Source organism: Lolium rigidum, chromosome 7, assembly GCF_022539505.1.
Source record: "Lolium rigidum isolate FL_2022 chromosome 7, APGP_CSIRO_Lrig_0.1, whole genome shotgun sequence".
Taxonomy (NCBI): Eukaryota; Viridiplantae; Streptophyta; class Magnoliopsida; order Poales; family Poaceae; genus Lolium; species Lolium rigidum.
In genome coordinates this window covers 130,505,085-130,520,971 of record NC_061514.1, presented here as the reverse complement: position 1 = coordinate 130,520,971, position 15,887 = coordinate 130,505,085, and the positions used below count along the sequence as shown (strand labels likewise).

The following is a 15,887-nucleotide window of genomic DNA, read 5'->3' as shown; positions in this document are numbered from 1 at the left end:
AAAATGAAATTTTTATTTTTAATAAAAATTTAGTTATTTAAAACTTGTTAATTAAGTCTTTCTTTTAATTCCAAATTCAACTAAAATTCAGAAATTAAGAAAAAGTACTAAAATAAATAAAAACCAGTAAGTAAATAAGGAAATCTTAAAATTAATTTTCCTTTACTAATAACTTATTAAATCCTTATTAGGAGGATTTAAACCCTAAATAATTATTGTCCCAATTATTAATTGTTCACAAATAACAAAATGGCAAATCCAATATTGTTTTTATTTCAAAGTTATTAATAACTTCAACTTTATGATGAAATTATTAACCTAAGAACTATATGGTAATTAAGAAACCCTAATTCCTTACTAAATGATATTACAACCTTACCATTTCATGTGAAACCCTAAAACCCTAAATTCATTTAGAACCCTAACTCCATTATTACATGTGAACCCTAATTTGCTTCTAACCTAAACCCTAGGTTAGAACATGCGATCATGATACTTTCTTTTCAAACATAGAACAATAATAGTAAATATTTGCCACGTCCACATAAAATGTAGGAGCCCTATCACTAAAAATTTAGTATTCCATGTGTTCATCTTAACAAAACCTAGATGATCAAATAGGATCAACCATAGTCCTTATTACCAAGGATCTCATCTTTAATCATCCTTATTTAGCATCACACCATGGTGAACCCTAATAGCAACTATGCCAATATTGTACATTAGAGTACATACACACTAAACCCTACAAATACTTCATATTAGAAATCATCCTATTAAGGAACTACCTAATTCTTACTTAGGGGATCCAATAGCAAACCTACACAATCTCAACATTAATTGATATACTTCTTATTACTTAAGAAGCATGTTCTTCAAAAGTTATTCTTTTGAAGAAAATAAGGAATCATCATCAATCCTGCCTAATAGGACCTATAGCCAATAGCCAACTATCACCAGCAAGGTATACCAACCTTGATAGCAACTATTTATAATAAATTACTCAAGATGCTTAGGCTTAACTCAACCGTACAAGATCTAGCTATTGATGAAACCAACATGGTTGGGATCCATCTAATCCTTACCCTAGAAACTAGTTGAAAACCATAGTAAACCCTAGAACCCCACAACCCAAATTATCATACTTGTTCTTTATTAAAGAACCTGTTCTTCAAAAGTTATTCTTTTGAAGTATATGACAAGTAATCATTAACCATATCATATAGTACCTAAACCAACAATTGTTCTTTACATATTAACATTATGCCAACTACTTTTCCTTGTGTACTAAATTGATTACTATGCTTATTATGCCACTTGTGTATGATGCAAAGACAACCAAACCCTTAATAAGAATCTTTGTGAATCACTCTAAAAGTGTAACACACCCTAAAACCAATCATATCAACTCACTAATCTTAAATCATCGTGGTTAGGTTACGCTTAGAGCGATTGCATCTCATACTTATGCATTATTGCATCCTTGGCAATCTTTAAACATCAAGTCCCCACCGGACGATGATGCTATTTCAGAATTTGGAGTTATTGCGTATCGAAGACCTTGTCTGCATAATCTTGCAGTCAAGAAAGGCAAGTTCATCGCTTGCTCATGTCATTTGAGTATTTTTACCAAATTACTTGCAAAGTATTATACTTATCACTCTTTCATGTAAAGCAAAAGTACTATTTTCATAACTATGAATATGACTATGTGGTGGGCAATGAAACCATGGTATGTGTTGATATGGTGGAGGTTCCATTGCAATGGGTTTATATCCATCTAGGATTAAACAATAAATGTCGTCCGAATGATTCTTGTGCTCGTAAAACTCGTGTTAACCATAAGAATCTGGATGGGACGGAGTAGTCAATTGTATTTCCACCTCTCGTACATCAACGGATGCGCTGCAGCCGTAGCAGTTGTGGTCTTGCGGGAGCAACTTGAGGCGTGGGATCCCATTCTAATTCCCCCAAGGTAATGCGGTCTATGATGGGTTGCATTGCCCGGCGAAGGACCATGGTTGCGACTCCGGTAGTTGTCGAGGTCGGAAGATATCCAAGTGATATAGCCCGGCGAGGACCCAAGGTCGGATTTGCAACAAAGGGTGGTGTGCGAGGTAGCGGAGGAATATGATTGGCTAAGACCTTACACCGGGCCTCACACCAACTAGGCGTGGACGAGAATGATCACTCGCGCTGACACCAAGGTTAAGATCTCTTATGGGTAAAGCAACACACCTCGCATAGAGGGGGTAATGAATCGTGACGTGTCACTCCCCGTCTCCGGGTTATGGAACCGTGGAACGCCGCCGGGAAAGGAACCCACGAAGTTCTAGTAAACTCGGTGAAGGCTCACGTTACATAGTTCTTCCGAATAAAAGCAACCTTTTGAAGAAATGGTTATGAAAACCTGCATCGGTATTAGACTTTCTGGTCTAATGATGTAGCTAGTGCATTAAACACCTCTTTTCCTATAATGAACTTGTCCAGTACGCACGCCTACTCATCCCACTCTTAAATCCCCCCCGTTTAGATATGGAGGCACCGAAGGAGGATCTACAAAAGTAAATCCTTCGCGGCCCAGGAGTCAACAACTACTTCAACAAACAGGACCTTGTCGAGGAGCCAGTATACCACATCCAACAAGGAGAGAAAACCTAGATTAGCAACAGAGAGGAACTAGGGCTTCCCAAACCTTAGCTCCTATTTAGCTAGAATCTATTCATAACCTCTATAGCTAGTCAAAACCTCTACAAGTAAGTAGAGTTAGTGATAAGATTAGACTACGAGTCGTTCTCCCTGAGTTTACTGGCAGTCTTACTCTCATTGTAAATTAGGAGGCTCTGAAGGATCTTAGTGTACCGTAGTCTCGTGTGTAATCTCTACACACATGCATTGGACCCGCATATGTTTCTGTTGTACCACTCTGAGCGATGTAATACTAGTGGAACGATGATTCATTGGTGTTATGTCAGACTTGCATACTACACCATGCAGTGCTATGCTGGGTCACCACATCTCTCTCCTCTATTGTTGACCTTGAGAATTTGCCCTAACTCTCTGTTACTCCTATGATTCTTCCATCTTCTTGAGAAAAAATAGAGAGGAGATCCAGATCTACATTTTCATCAATCAATATCCACTGTAAGGCAGGGGAACATATTGGATCTAGATCTTGAAGTCTTTTGTTGATTTCTTTCTTTTTCTTCCTATCTTATCCCACCATAGTTTTTGTAGCTTTTGGTAGAATTTGTGACTGGAGAATTGATCACCTTTTGCGTTCTTGCCATTACATTTTGCGCATCAGTTTGAGTTCTCTACGAAGAATCAGTTGGGTGAAAGTGAGGAGCTATTACTCTTGGGTGCTTATATCCAAAGCTTGTTCCTCTTGGGTTCTTGAAACCGTAGAAGGCTTTGTGGCTTCGTGGCTTACTGGATTACTTGTGAGCCTCTGATTAAGTTGTGGACATTTCCTCAAGCTTGTACAGTTCGGTGACCGACCTTAAGAATCGCATAGTGGATCGATGATTTCCCTCTTGGTGGGAAATGTCAAGGAGAATACGGTATGCCATTGTGGCGTTTGGGAGCCTTGTCCCTCCACATCGCTCCAATGGAGATTAGCATCCGCAAGGGTGTGAACTTTGTGATACACCATCGCCTCTGTGTAGCTCGGTTTTTCCTTTACCCGAACTCTCTATTTATGCACTTTACTTTGGGATTTCTTGAAGTTACATATTTTGCTATCTCATATTTGGTTATCTTGTTTAGCATAAATTGTTAGTGCACTTAGTTGAGCTTAGTATAGTTATGTTGTGCTTGACAAATTAAACGCTAGTTTATTTCTTATTTATTAAAGTTATTATCGTAAAAAAATTAAATCACCTATTTATCCCCTTCTAGACCGACATCCGTGTGCTTCCACTTGGGGCTGATGTGGACGTTGGAGCAACTGTTATGTTTTCTCGCCTCCGCCTTGTAGTGTTAAGGTGTGTGTTTGGTGTCGGCTTTGATCACTCGACCTTTTTTTGTCGTCTACTCATGTGAAGCACGGCCTTGGGGCAGGCATGTTGCCATTTTTGTTTGTATCAGTTTTTGGCCAGTTTTACTAATAAATTAGCCAATTCACATCTTCTATATTAACAAAAAGTCAAAATTTTGCCTCATTTCGAATAAATAAATACACTAAACAGTGTTTCACTGTGCATTGAGCTGTATTTTCTAATCGCTGGTATAAGTGGTGCAACTAACAATATACATATCACTTTGTTGAACTACAAATATTCCTCTGTTCCGAAAAAAATTTCTTAACCTTTTCTATATACAAATGAATTTTCTAGGAATGGTGCTAGTAGTACATCATTAAAATAGTGCATTAGTTGTTCTAATTGGGTCTTAAGCAAAAATTCTTCGTACTGACACGGCTGCCGTTTTTTGACAGTTCAAACTCGGTAATAAATTGTCTTTGAGCACGGTTGACAGCTTATTAAATTGCAGGCCAAATACCAATAGTCAGTAAAATAATTGCCAGCTGCTTTCATTTGGTATATGCACGAATTTCTGGTCTCACCTCCGCTATGTATTACCATGAGCTATTTTAATTTGAAAACGAACACCGACACTTCTGGAAGACTGGACTCGGAACACGCAATGAGACGCCGCCGCAGCTCCAGACTAACCTGGAAATATGCCGAACAATTTGAGTATTTGACTTCAGCCAAAATACGGAGTACCTTTTTCTGGTTAGAGAACGTATATTTTGGTATAGCTTTAAGCCAAGAAGTTCTAGGTGGTCTCTTAGTAAGAGTTAAAGCCGTCAACATTTGATCTTATACCCAGTTGAAAGCAATTTAGGGACGAAAAAAAAGGGTCTAATGAAGTTTTTAGAAGTCAACTAATTAATTTCGGGACGAAGAGGTGGCCGCTACCTGATGGGCAGAATAAGGTTGGCCCATCCTATTCTCGTTTCAGTGGTGCGCCTAGCGCTGCGGTAGGGGTGTGCAGCAGGGTTTGTGTTCGGCGGATTTCATAGGATCCGGTCCATTTTTGTGTTCGTCCGTGCAGTTTTAGGTTTGGCTCTTCTGATATGCGGTTTTTATTATTGGCGATGGTTGTTGCTCTGCTGCTTTGGACCTTTGGGGCCTTACTATGACGATTTTCGATCCGTCTACTGGAACAAACTCTACCTCAACAAGCTTTGCCCAGCTCCGGTGATGGAGGGGCTAGGACGGCGGCGTTCGGCTAGCTCTAGTGCTCGTAATTTTCGCTAGGCGGTACAAAAACCTATTTCTATTTTCTATTTCCTTTGGTTTGTACCGCTGTTGATGATGATTTAGAAAAGGCGGTGTTCCTTTTCGCAAAAAGAAAAAACTAATCCTAAGAATTTTTTGGGAGAAAAGCATCTTAAGATTTAGAACATGAGCTTTGTTAGGGATCCTATTTAACCTCTTTTTCCTAAAACACGCAGCGTGGTATGAGCTTAGGGCAAGTCTCCCCCTCTCTTAAAACACTCCAACGTAATAAGATCGTTATCAAAAAAGTTCTTACACCGTATATTCAAATCCTTGTTGTTTATAGCAGTGGCACCCGTTGTGTAAACAATGGGACAGAGTTCGGCCGAATGGCATGTCCAGGAACTTGTTGGAGGTGGCGCGCCATCTCTCCGCTTCGTCTAGTCGATGAGCTCATCTCTCTCATGGGGGGCTTTAGTTTTCAGTTTCTATGTGTTTGTGTTGTTGCCCCATCAGATTTTTTTTTTTATAACTTACTCTCAAACTCGTATGGATGTTGCTTTATTTATAAAGTATGTTTGGAGTAACAACGTTTTGAAATAAGGATTTGCTGAGAACTAAGTTCGTGCTTAATCAAGTCTTGCACCAGTCGATTACATCGTGATTCATGCAAATAAGTTGCAACATGGGTTGCGAAAGTTTTTTTCACTTACAAATGGAGTTGCAATAGAGTTTTTTTTGGCAAGTAGGGTGCAACTATAAAAATTGTTCCTGGCCGCTAGATTTACTTCACAATTCGTGCCAGTCATGAGTTGCAACACTTAGATTTGATGATATAATTTAACTGAGAATGAAGCTAGTTCTGAGTCGGCTGAGAATTAGTCACACCCTCAAAATAAATATTTGCAAAAATGGTAAGAAGATTCTTCAATAAATACTTCGTAAGAAATATTAAAAAAGGCAAATCTAGAAAATTTAGAAAACAGCAAAAAGCTTTGAGGAATTTTGAATTATACTTAATTGTTAAGTTTTTCGGAAATTCCTGAAACGTTTTAACAACACGTGAATATTCATGAGTTTTTGAATTCTATAATTTTATAAATCTGCAGCGTTTTCTGATTGTTAGTACATTTTTGTGCCGGCTTAGCTAATTTTTTTTTTGAAAGGAATACGGTAGAGGAAGCCCCTACAGTAATTTGGTTTTTTAAATAATAAGAACCCAAATTCGCGTCCCTGGAGACTTGAACTTGGGCGGCTGGGTTGTACATCCACTTCCCTAACCAAGTGAGCTGGGCTCACTTCTCAAGCTAATTTTTTTTTGAAACACGAGATAAAAGCTTTGTCCGTTCCATTAATTAAGAAGATAGTTGCCCGGCTAATACATCAAATACATCAACGACACACACACGCCAGTCCTAAGACCACACACCAGCCGAGCCGCCAGCTATGCCACCCAAGCAACTAGAGACGACACCCTACCACACCAAAAGCACCGCTCCGACACCCACAAGCCAACTACTCTGTAAGCCCAAGCAATCTAAACAGCCACCCTAAAGCAAAGGGCTTCAGAGCTGCTGCTTTTGCTACAACCTGAACAACACGCGCACGCAGACACCAAAACCAGACCGAACTAGTCATGAGTTTATCGCTCAAACTACCAAACCTAACACCCACGAAAAGAGTCGCTACTCCAGAAACCACGTAGACCCCGAGTCCATGCCCATGCCTAGCCAACACAGAGCTTCTCGCCGCCATCCACCGTCAGCGCCGACTTTCGCTTATCATTCCGGTCGGCGGGTGCGTGGCCTCCGAAATCAGACTAAGATTACCACTTTTTTTTTTTGAACATACTAAGATTACCATATTTGCTCGGTTGTCCTTCTCGCTTTTTTTTCCAATAAGAGGAGAGCCCAAACCTCTGCATTAATTAATGCATACCGGTAGATAAGTATGCTTAAACACTTTGACTTGCCGTGAAGTTACGTGCTTGACTTCTCCAAATCGGTTGATTTCAAACCCACATAATTTTGCTGGATTTCGCGAGTGCGTTCTTCCTGTCATTTAATTCCGTCTCCAGCCGCGTGAAAAAGCCAGTCGACTGATGAGACCAGCGTGCAGAGAACATAATTATGTGGAGCGTGAGTGAGGTAAACCCAAATTGTCAAAAGCTCTTATTTTGGACCGTAGCGAGTTAGGTAACTAAACTTCATCGCTACTGGAACCACACCAAAAAAAAAGGAAAACAAAACCGAGTGCATACCAGGCGTAGTACGTAGTCAGCTGAAAGCAACAAAGCTAGAACAGGAGAAGTAGTCCAAGTGTGATTTCCTTGTCTTTCACAAAAAAGAGAGTGTGATTTCCATGGATCAAACAAATCTGTTCAAAGACAGCTTGGCGGCTGTAAGTTTTGGGCCAGAAACAGAGACACCGATGGAACGTTCTGAAGACCATTCCATTACAATATTGTTCTGCGGAAAAAAACTGTATTGCCTCGATCTGTCATACCCTGACCAGAGAATCTTAAACGTAACGTCTATTCTGTACTTCTGTTCCTGTTTGCTAGGATAAGGTTAGGCGCGCGTGATGCACGTGTGATGTTGGGTGTTTTGGTCAAGTTTACTCATGGCTTCGATGCATGCATGCACGTGTCTTCTAGATCGACAATTTGTGCTACTCTATCTGGTGACGAAACATCCCTTTCTACCGCCGAGAGCTTTGTTGACCAGTTTCTTTCGAGTCGATAACAAATGATGACAAGCTAAGAGTGTCCTTCAAGGCTTCGAGAAACTATGAAGAATGTGGGAGCATGTTGCCCAGCATCAGTTATTCATACTGATCCTCCGATCCTACTTATATAGTTATATTACTGTACGTCTAGTGATTCGTGATTGAACTTTGAGCACCGATTTGACCGGTGACATGTGAGTTAGCATGTGCCATATAAGTCACACGATTTTTTATGAATTCATGTAATTTTGTGGCACATAAATACATTGATCAAATGGATGGTCAAAGCTGAAGCTCCAAATTAATACGTAGACACCATGTAAATATAAGAGGTGAGGTTAGAATTTGAAAGTTTTTCTCTTAAAATAGCTGAAGCATTTATTTCTAGTTTGACCAAAATTTTGAATATATGTGATTTTTAAAATATAGCTCGAGCCAACCCCACGTATTGGCTCAATCTAAAAATAAGCCAAGCCACATCCATAGTCAATGCCACATGGGTCCCATTTCTGGGGTTTTATTTCTGCTACTCCTCGAGCCGATTATTGGTTTTATTAATACTTAATCTTAGAATCAAGGTTATCATTAAAAAACACAGAGTTGTATTTTTGTGTTAAAACAATTTTTGGACATGTGCCATGCTACAATTTTCACTAATAGTGGGCATCAAATCAAGCACACAATTTTGTGTTATACCCGAGCATTTCTCGAACCGGGATGAACAAAGTTCGATGCAAAAAAAAAATAGACCAAGGTTTAGCTTGGACGTCAAACCTTAAAATTAGGCTCAGAGCCTACCCAACAGAGGAATAGCCCATCAAGCCTCGGGTTGCAGGCCCGATTTCTCCCCTCCTCCTTATTTCTCAGAAAACCTAAGCCTAGGCCCAACCCGTAGTCATGGTCGGGCTTGGCTCGGGATTTTCAGGCTAGGCCTGCACGTGTACAGGTATATTAAGTGTTTTCTCTCTCCATTATTGGTGTGTTGATCAAATTTTGTGTTTTCTCCTTCCACTATTAGTCAAGGTTTAAAATAGCGTGCTAAATAAAACAGCGTCGGCCTCCTTCAAACGCTATGGACGCTATATCGTGCTAATTGCGTGCTATATTTCAAATAGCGTTTTGAAAAAAGATATCAAATATAGTCAAATAAAGGATTTCGCTAAAAAGGTTGGATATTTAGTCCAAAAATAACTGAACCATACATATATAACCACATACAACAAATAGATCTCCAATTTTTCAGAAGGCTAACATCAGTATTCCACAAGGTAAAAACATAGTATAAATTCTTTATTAAAAATCATCAGCATTAGTGATATTAAGTTCTAATCTAGAAGAGAAATCAACATATTGTAGTTCATTACCACCGAAAAGTGAAAGCAACTGAGCTTGAAAAAATAGCGCGCTAACGCTATGAAGTTTTAGCACGATATATCATGCTATTTCAAAAATAGCGCCATAGCGAGCAAAAATAATAAAATTTAGCGTAGATCCTCCAAATATGCTATTGCGTGGTATTAGCGGAGAAATAACGCGCTATTTTAAACCTTGCTATTAGTCTATTGTTAGCTCCTTTGTTCTCTTGATGTCAATTAGATTGTTGTTAGCTCGTCTAGAGTTTTGGCTTTAGAGTGGATATACTTGCTTTATTTATAATATATTTATAAACATTTTGAAATGTAAAAAAGAGCTCTAGAAAATGTCGTGTGGAGATCTTTACAACGTATGTGCGCACCAATTCAAAAATCTATTTGTTTATGTAGGCTATGTATAAAGTTAAAATCCGATGCTTAAATAAGTATTTGCACGCGTAATTTTTTTTCTTACACATAGGAGAATAATTGTTGTTTTTCCCTGAAACTTACATGCGCATATAAAATGTGGATATGTACATTTGATTTTTTTTGGAACTTTTTCACATTTTAAAATGCGTAAAGGCAACATATGCACCCCAAATCAAAAGTGAATATCCCGTTTTTTGGTCAGTCGTTAGGTTTTTTTTATGGAAGTTCGTTGTTAGCTGAGCAGCAATGCAGCATGAGGGGCGCACGCACTCTTTCGTCCAACTTTCATTCCCTCACTATTTGGCCCATGTATCTAGTGAAAACTAGACCGAAAGCTGCCCCTTCAACAACTTGGCCCAAAGCTCCCCTACTGTGATATGGGCAAGAAGAGACTGTTTTCTGATACCCTCAAATAAATAACAACCCTCCATTTTCGTCCATCCAAAGGTCCAAAAAACTTCATACCACTCTCCAAAATGTGACAGGTATGTTACATACCTTTGCCAAATTTCACTCCGAAATAGAAAGGGCAGTAACTGGGCCCGGCCCAAATAATGTTCCCAGCCCAAGACCCAGGCCCCAGCCTACGTACAGCCCCTAACCTAACCATCGTTCATACGGACGTCGCTGGGTGGGGGTTCCGCCGCCGACCGTCGGCTTCCGCAACTCCGGTGGCACAGCAGTCGCGACCCCTACCGCCGTCTCCCCCCTCCCCTTCGGACGCCCCATTCCCCACCAGTTACCTATCCGGCCGCGCGCCGTTGGCCTCACAGTCGATTGAAGATCCTCGGCGACGTCGTCCTCGCTCGCCAAGGTGGCCGAGGTCGGTACGAGGTTCCGGGAGCGGGGCCTGGCGGCCATCGCGACGCGCCGCCCGTTCCGGCTCAGCGGTGGCGCAGCATATGTTAGGAGGCCGGCGTATTGGGTTTGGGAGGCGAATTGGAAGGAGTCGACTTGGGACGTCACCGGCGCGTGTTTTGGTGCTCGAAGGCATCGCTGGCGCATCGCCTTCTCCGGCGTCGGTCTTTTCCGGTGCTCCTCGTGTCCCTGCAGCGTCGACTGGTGCATGTGCTGCGGCGCGCCACTGCACACGGGGGAGGAGGGGGTACCCTGGCTACTTCGAGCCCGCCACCTACGACCTGGTAAGAAACTAAGCATCCATCCATTTGATCTAGGCTCATTTCGAATTGTGATCGTCATCTACCACCAGAGCATCAAGGGTTTGTAAGTACCATTAGGTTAAGATATTTTTACATGTTGCTGCTTCATATTTATTACCGATTTTTAGTTTCAAAGTAGCATTTTTTGCTTTATTGGCTTGTTACATGCTTTTCAATGATGCTATGTGCATGTGCTAGGGTGAGGTACAAGTAAATCCACCTGTTACTTTTCAACATGGTAAAGTTTTAAACATCCATATTTCATTACTGCACGTGATTCTTTACGCCCATTCTTAAAAAAATGCTTGCAGAGTTAACTTCAGCTAAACATCAAGCTTTCTGTCCAAAGGTGTGTCATAACGGTGGGATGCTCATTTATCCTCTTTTATGCAGAATCTGCAGATAGACAAGAGCATACATAATGCATATGTATAAGCTACCAGATCTGACAACACTTCGTCTACATTGCAAATCAGTATGTCTACATTGGAAACCAGTATTTTGTCGGACTTTTATACTACTGTTATTCACATAGAAGGACATGCGATGAAGTTGTTTATCAGTTATATTAAACAGTTAATCACTTTGTCTTGTTTTTGCTTTACTGGTGGTTGATCTTGGCAGTATAGGTGACCACTTTTTAAGGGCTGCCGCAAAATCATGGGGACAAGAGCATGGTTTTCAGCTTAGGTTATTGTTTTAGACTTTTTAATGTTTATTAAGTCGTATCTGTGCAGATTTGGTAATTACAACGATACTCTTGCCAGCATTCCACTGAATGTAGGTCCAGTAACACTAGGCCCCTAAGTAACACACATTCACCTTCTACTGAAGGTGGCCTAGTACCTTAAACAAGAATATGAATAGATAAACTGTAGTGCACACACAGACATATGTACACTTCAAAATGAGACCAATATCAGTGCATGTAGACTATTCTGGATCAAGCAGCTGAACCTCACATTCAGAGCATGACAACATTATTGGAAATTTAAAGCCAAACGAAATATACTAGATATGTTTTCTTATTCTTTATTGCATGGTTTGATTGTGAATTAAGAGAAAATGAAGATATGTTTTGGCTTCTAACCTTTTGTTTTTTCCTTGACACATGAGACTTCTTTGTGCTGGATGCACACTCCGATCCAGCCATTGACAGGGAGTCCATCAGAAGGAAGGAGACTTGAAGAAGAGAAATGCAAATATAAGAAATACTCTACACTTTTCTTGTTCCTGGTACTGTAATAAAATATTGGAGCATATTTTTAATGGAAAAGTCAGAAATTTTTACAGTTGCAGAATGATAGGTTTTTTATAACATAAAGATGTGGAATAACCAATCCTTGTTTCTTGACTCAGCATGGCATGCAATTGACGCTTTGTTGCTGAATTATATCTTTTATTTTCATTTCTGCTGTGCCAATTTCTCTTGGATGTGATCGGCGTTCTCAAGTAAAAGCTGCAGAGACTGGAGGAGGGTATGCTATCATCATTAGCAGCAGGCGGCACTGGAACCAACTAGCGTGACTCACAAAATCAGCTAGTCATTCTTGCACCGGCTACTGAGCTGAAGGACAAAGCCCAGCTGCTGAGCTGAAGGATTAACCCCGGCCTAGCATCTCAAGTTCTAAATGCAAATTAGATAATCAACTGGGCGTAATGAGATAATGAAACCAGACCTTCTTCTTGCTGGGATGCTCAGCCAATTCAGTCTAATGACTGGACTAGAATATGCTCGTCACAAGTTCATAACCATGCTCATGCTCAAACTGATAGGATAATTTACATAGTTCAGATTTTTCTAATTGAAATCAGGATCTATACTTGCACGGCTGTCTGCGATCGACGCTGGCATCCCTGCCACCGCCTTCCCACAGTCTCCGCCGGTGCGCCATAGGCAACGACATCTTCTCCTACGCATCAGGAGAAATTTTCAAAATTTCAGTTTATGTGACAAACACATATATGATCTTCAGTTTATATGACAAACACATATACGATCTTCCATCATACTTTTTTTTAAAAAAACACGCATTATCAAAAAAAGATGATCTTTTATCAAATAAACTGCACAGTTGCCAATAACTAATCCAACAAACCCATCAGGGTACAGTTATACACAACCCTAAAAGTAGAACATTTAATCATGGAAAATACATCAATGCTTATAGGTGCTAGGCACCCAGTACATCTAAAACAATTCATAGTAATTCAAAAAAAGGTTTAAAAAATTCAAAACTTTTTGTGCACTAAAGATGATCAAGTATTGTACTTGTATAAAAATATTTCGCGAGGAAATTACTATCATTGTATCCGGGGTGAAAATGACAACATTGAACAAACCCCATGTTCATGTACTATTCACGCTATATTCGTCATAAACTTATCTTTTTTGCCCAGGATACCATGGCAATCATTTCGAGCCCAAACATTTTTATACAAGTACAATACTTGATCATCTTTTGCGTCCAGGAAAGTTTAGCTTTTTCTTTCAATATTTTAAATTACCAAGAATTTTGGGGTTTATAGGGTGCATAGCACCATGTGCCAAAATTTCGCGTCCATTTATCATCACTAAAAAGAACCCTAACATAAGTTATCTTATCAACACAAGCTCCCAGCCACTGGTGTTCCACATCAATTAGAACATTCCAAAACAAGCGCTTAGAGGACATGCATTTCCCTCTTGGAGTAGAACACCCGCTGCGCATTCCTGAGTCTCCCTGCCATTATTTGGTCACGCACAGCTGGATCGAAGATTCTGCCAGCACCAGACATCAAGAAAGTTTGTGGTTGAGCAGGCAAACCAAGAGCTACTCTTTTGTGGATACTGAAGCATAGCTTGCTGGCATTTCCAGAACCTGCAATATTGTTCCTTGACTTCCACATTGGAGGGCTTGAGAACTTACGGCTGATGCCGAACTAGAGTCCTTTGAGCTTTCCTCTGACATCAAGAGTTGCATCAACTGTCGGTTCTGCTGCTGCTTGTTGAATTGAATTATGTGTAGCCCGGGCTCTTGGCATTTGGATATGGGACAGTCGAGACATTGGCCTCTTGTCAGGAAATATAGAGATCTGCTCTCTCTCGCTTGGAAGGATCGCAATCGAGGATCGCCTCTTATATAGCCTAGAGAGGGATTTGTCGCATCATGGGAACTAAAGATACACACTGTGCTTTACCAGCAGCATTGTCTACACTGCTTTGTTCATCACAGGGATGTTCTCTTTTTCCTGAACTGAAGTTCCCTTACCAGCAAGCCTCAGTCTGAAAGGGCCTGGCAGTGGGTGCATGTTGTTGCTTGTTTGTCTCTGCCTCATAGGAGCAAGTGGTGGTCTTTGCCTCACGGGAGCAGCAAGTGATGGCCTAGTGGATCTACATGTATTCCTTCGGCCTTCTTCTTATTAGCTAATTCATTCTCCAGCTCTCTAACCTGTACAAAAGAAATGTCATGAACAAAGTAGAAGAGAAAAATACACACAAGATTCAGTCCTTGGTGAATTAATAAATAGAACTGAATCGCTTACTTACCCGCTGCGGATGAGTTCTGCATGCTTGTTCAGTCTCCCTCATCTGCGGATGAGTAGTGTTCTGAAGACATTTTCACGAGAAGCATATTTGAGCGGCATCCAGGCCCTGACTACATCAGTTGCAAGCTTTCGTTCAACTTTGCATTTTCCATTTCCCCATGACAGAATTTTTCGGTCTGGAATAAAATGCCAGTTAATATAATGGAAAAACTTGTTATAATTACTAGTCAAGGTAAAAATTAAAGTACCATCTGCTTGAGCTTGAAATTTTCGGTTGGACTTACAAGAGGAACGCTTCTGCGTCCAGCTAATGTTACTGCAAATCGGAACGCAAGAACACACACCGCGAATCAGAATCCCATGGAGTTAGCATCGGGTTGGCCGGCCATGAGAAACGAGAATCAGCAGCGGCAGCAGCAATAGTATACCTTCTCCCAGGATCCTTCGGGGTCGGCCTATCTGGCGAGATTGTTGACGGCGTCGCTCGATGTGTCGGCCGCGTCGTTCAATGTTGCGGCGGCCTCGGTCGCCGGCTATGCAGGACGTGGCTGAGCTGGTGGAGGCGTCGGTCGCTGGCGACGTTGGACGGGGCAGAGCTGCTGACGGCGTATTTCGATGCGGCGGCGGCTTCGCTCGCTGGTGGTGTCGCGTCTTGGGCAACCAATGCGTGGCTGGGCCGAATACTACTGGTTTGATTTTTTCCCCATTATCTACGTCTTGATGGGCTGCCGGGCCTAATCTGCCTCGCTTGATCCTGATCGTTGCTTCAAATCATACCTCTCACTAATCAGGAGTGGTAAAAGGTACTGTAAAACAAGCCTTTGTGAATAGACAGCGCGCAGAGCACTAGCAGAATTGATTCTTCAGAAATGCTCAATTTACGATTGCTTCGAATTTACAGAAAACATTTGATTATCTCAGACTTCACACACAGAAGATGTCAAAACTACAGTTGCCGGGTCCGGGTGAGACCAACAGTTGATTATCTCACAGAAGGTCGTTAGAGAATTAATCTGAAGAAAACAATTGCATCAGTGAGGAACAAGGAACTGTAAGCCATCACACTTCACAAATCACAAACGAGAAGAAACAATGGATCAGGACAACAAGAATAATCTCAATTCTTCGCTAGAATTTTGCACATATATATTCATCAATTCGTGCAGCATAATACAAGATCCGCCAAGGAGAATACACAGACAACGCACGGCATACAAGGGCGAAGATTTTTTACATAGAGAATCCATTCTGTCCAATTACAAGATGTCTAAAACCCCAAGGCTCGCTGATGCCAGCCCCGGCTGATGCGGCTGACGCACGAGGAGCACGTGCTGGCGCTGCTCCTCTGGTATGGATGGTGACGGCGGCAAGGCGTAGACATGCGCGACTCGGCGTCAGACACCAGGGGCGATGGAGGCGGCGTACTGGGCGTGTAGCCCGGCGACGGGGCGCGACTGGAA

General features: G+C 41.2%; 1 protein-coding gene across 1 annotated transcript; it reads right to left on the bottom strand.

Moving 5' to 3' along the window:
• Positions 1–13,563: 13,563 nt before the first annotated feature.
• LOC124671993 (kinesin-like protein KIN-14J) lies at positions 13,564–14,028 on the bottom strand (the record flags this gene model as incomplete). Its single annotated transcript, XM_047208302.1, has 2 exons — positions 13,564–13,779; positions 13,849–14,028. Coding segments are annotated over 2 exons (396 nt in total), but the record flags the coding sequence as incomplete, so codon positions are not given.
• Positions 14,029–15,887: the final 1,859 nt, after the last annotated feature.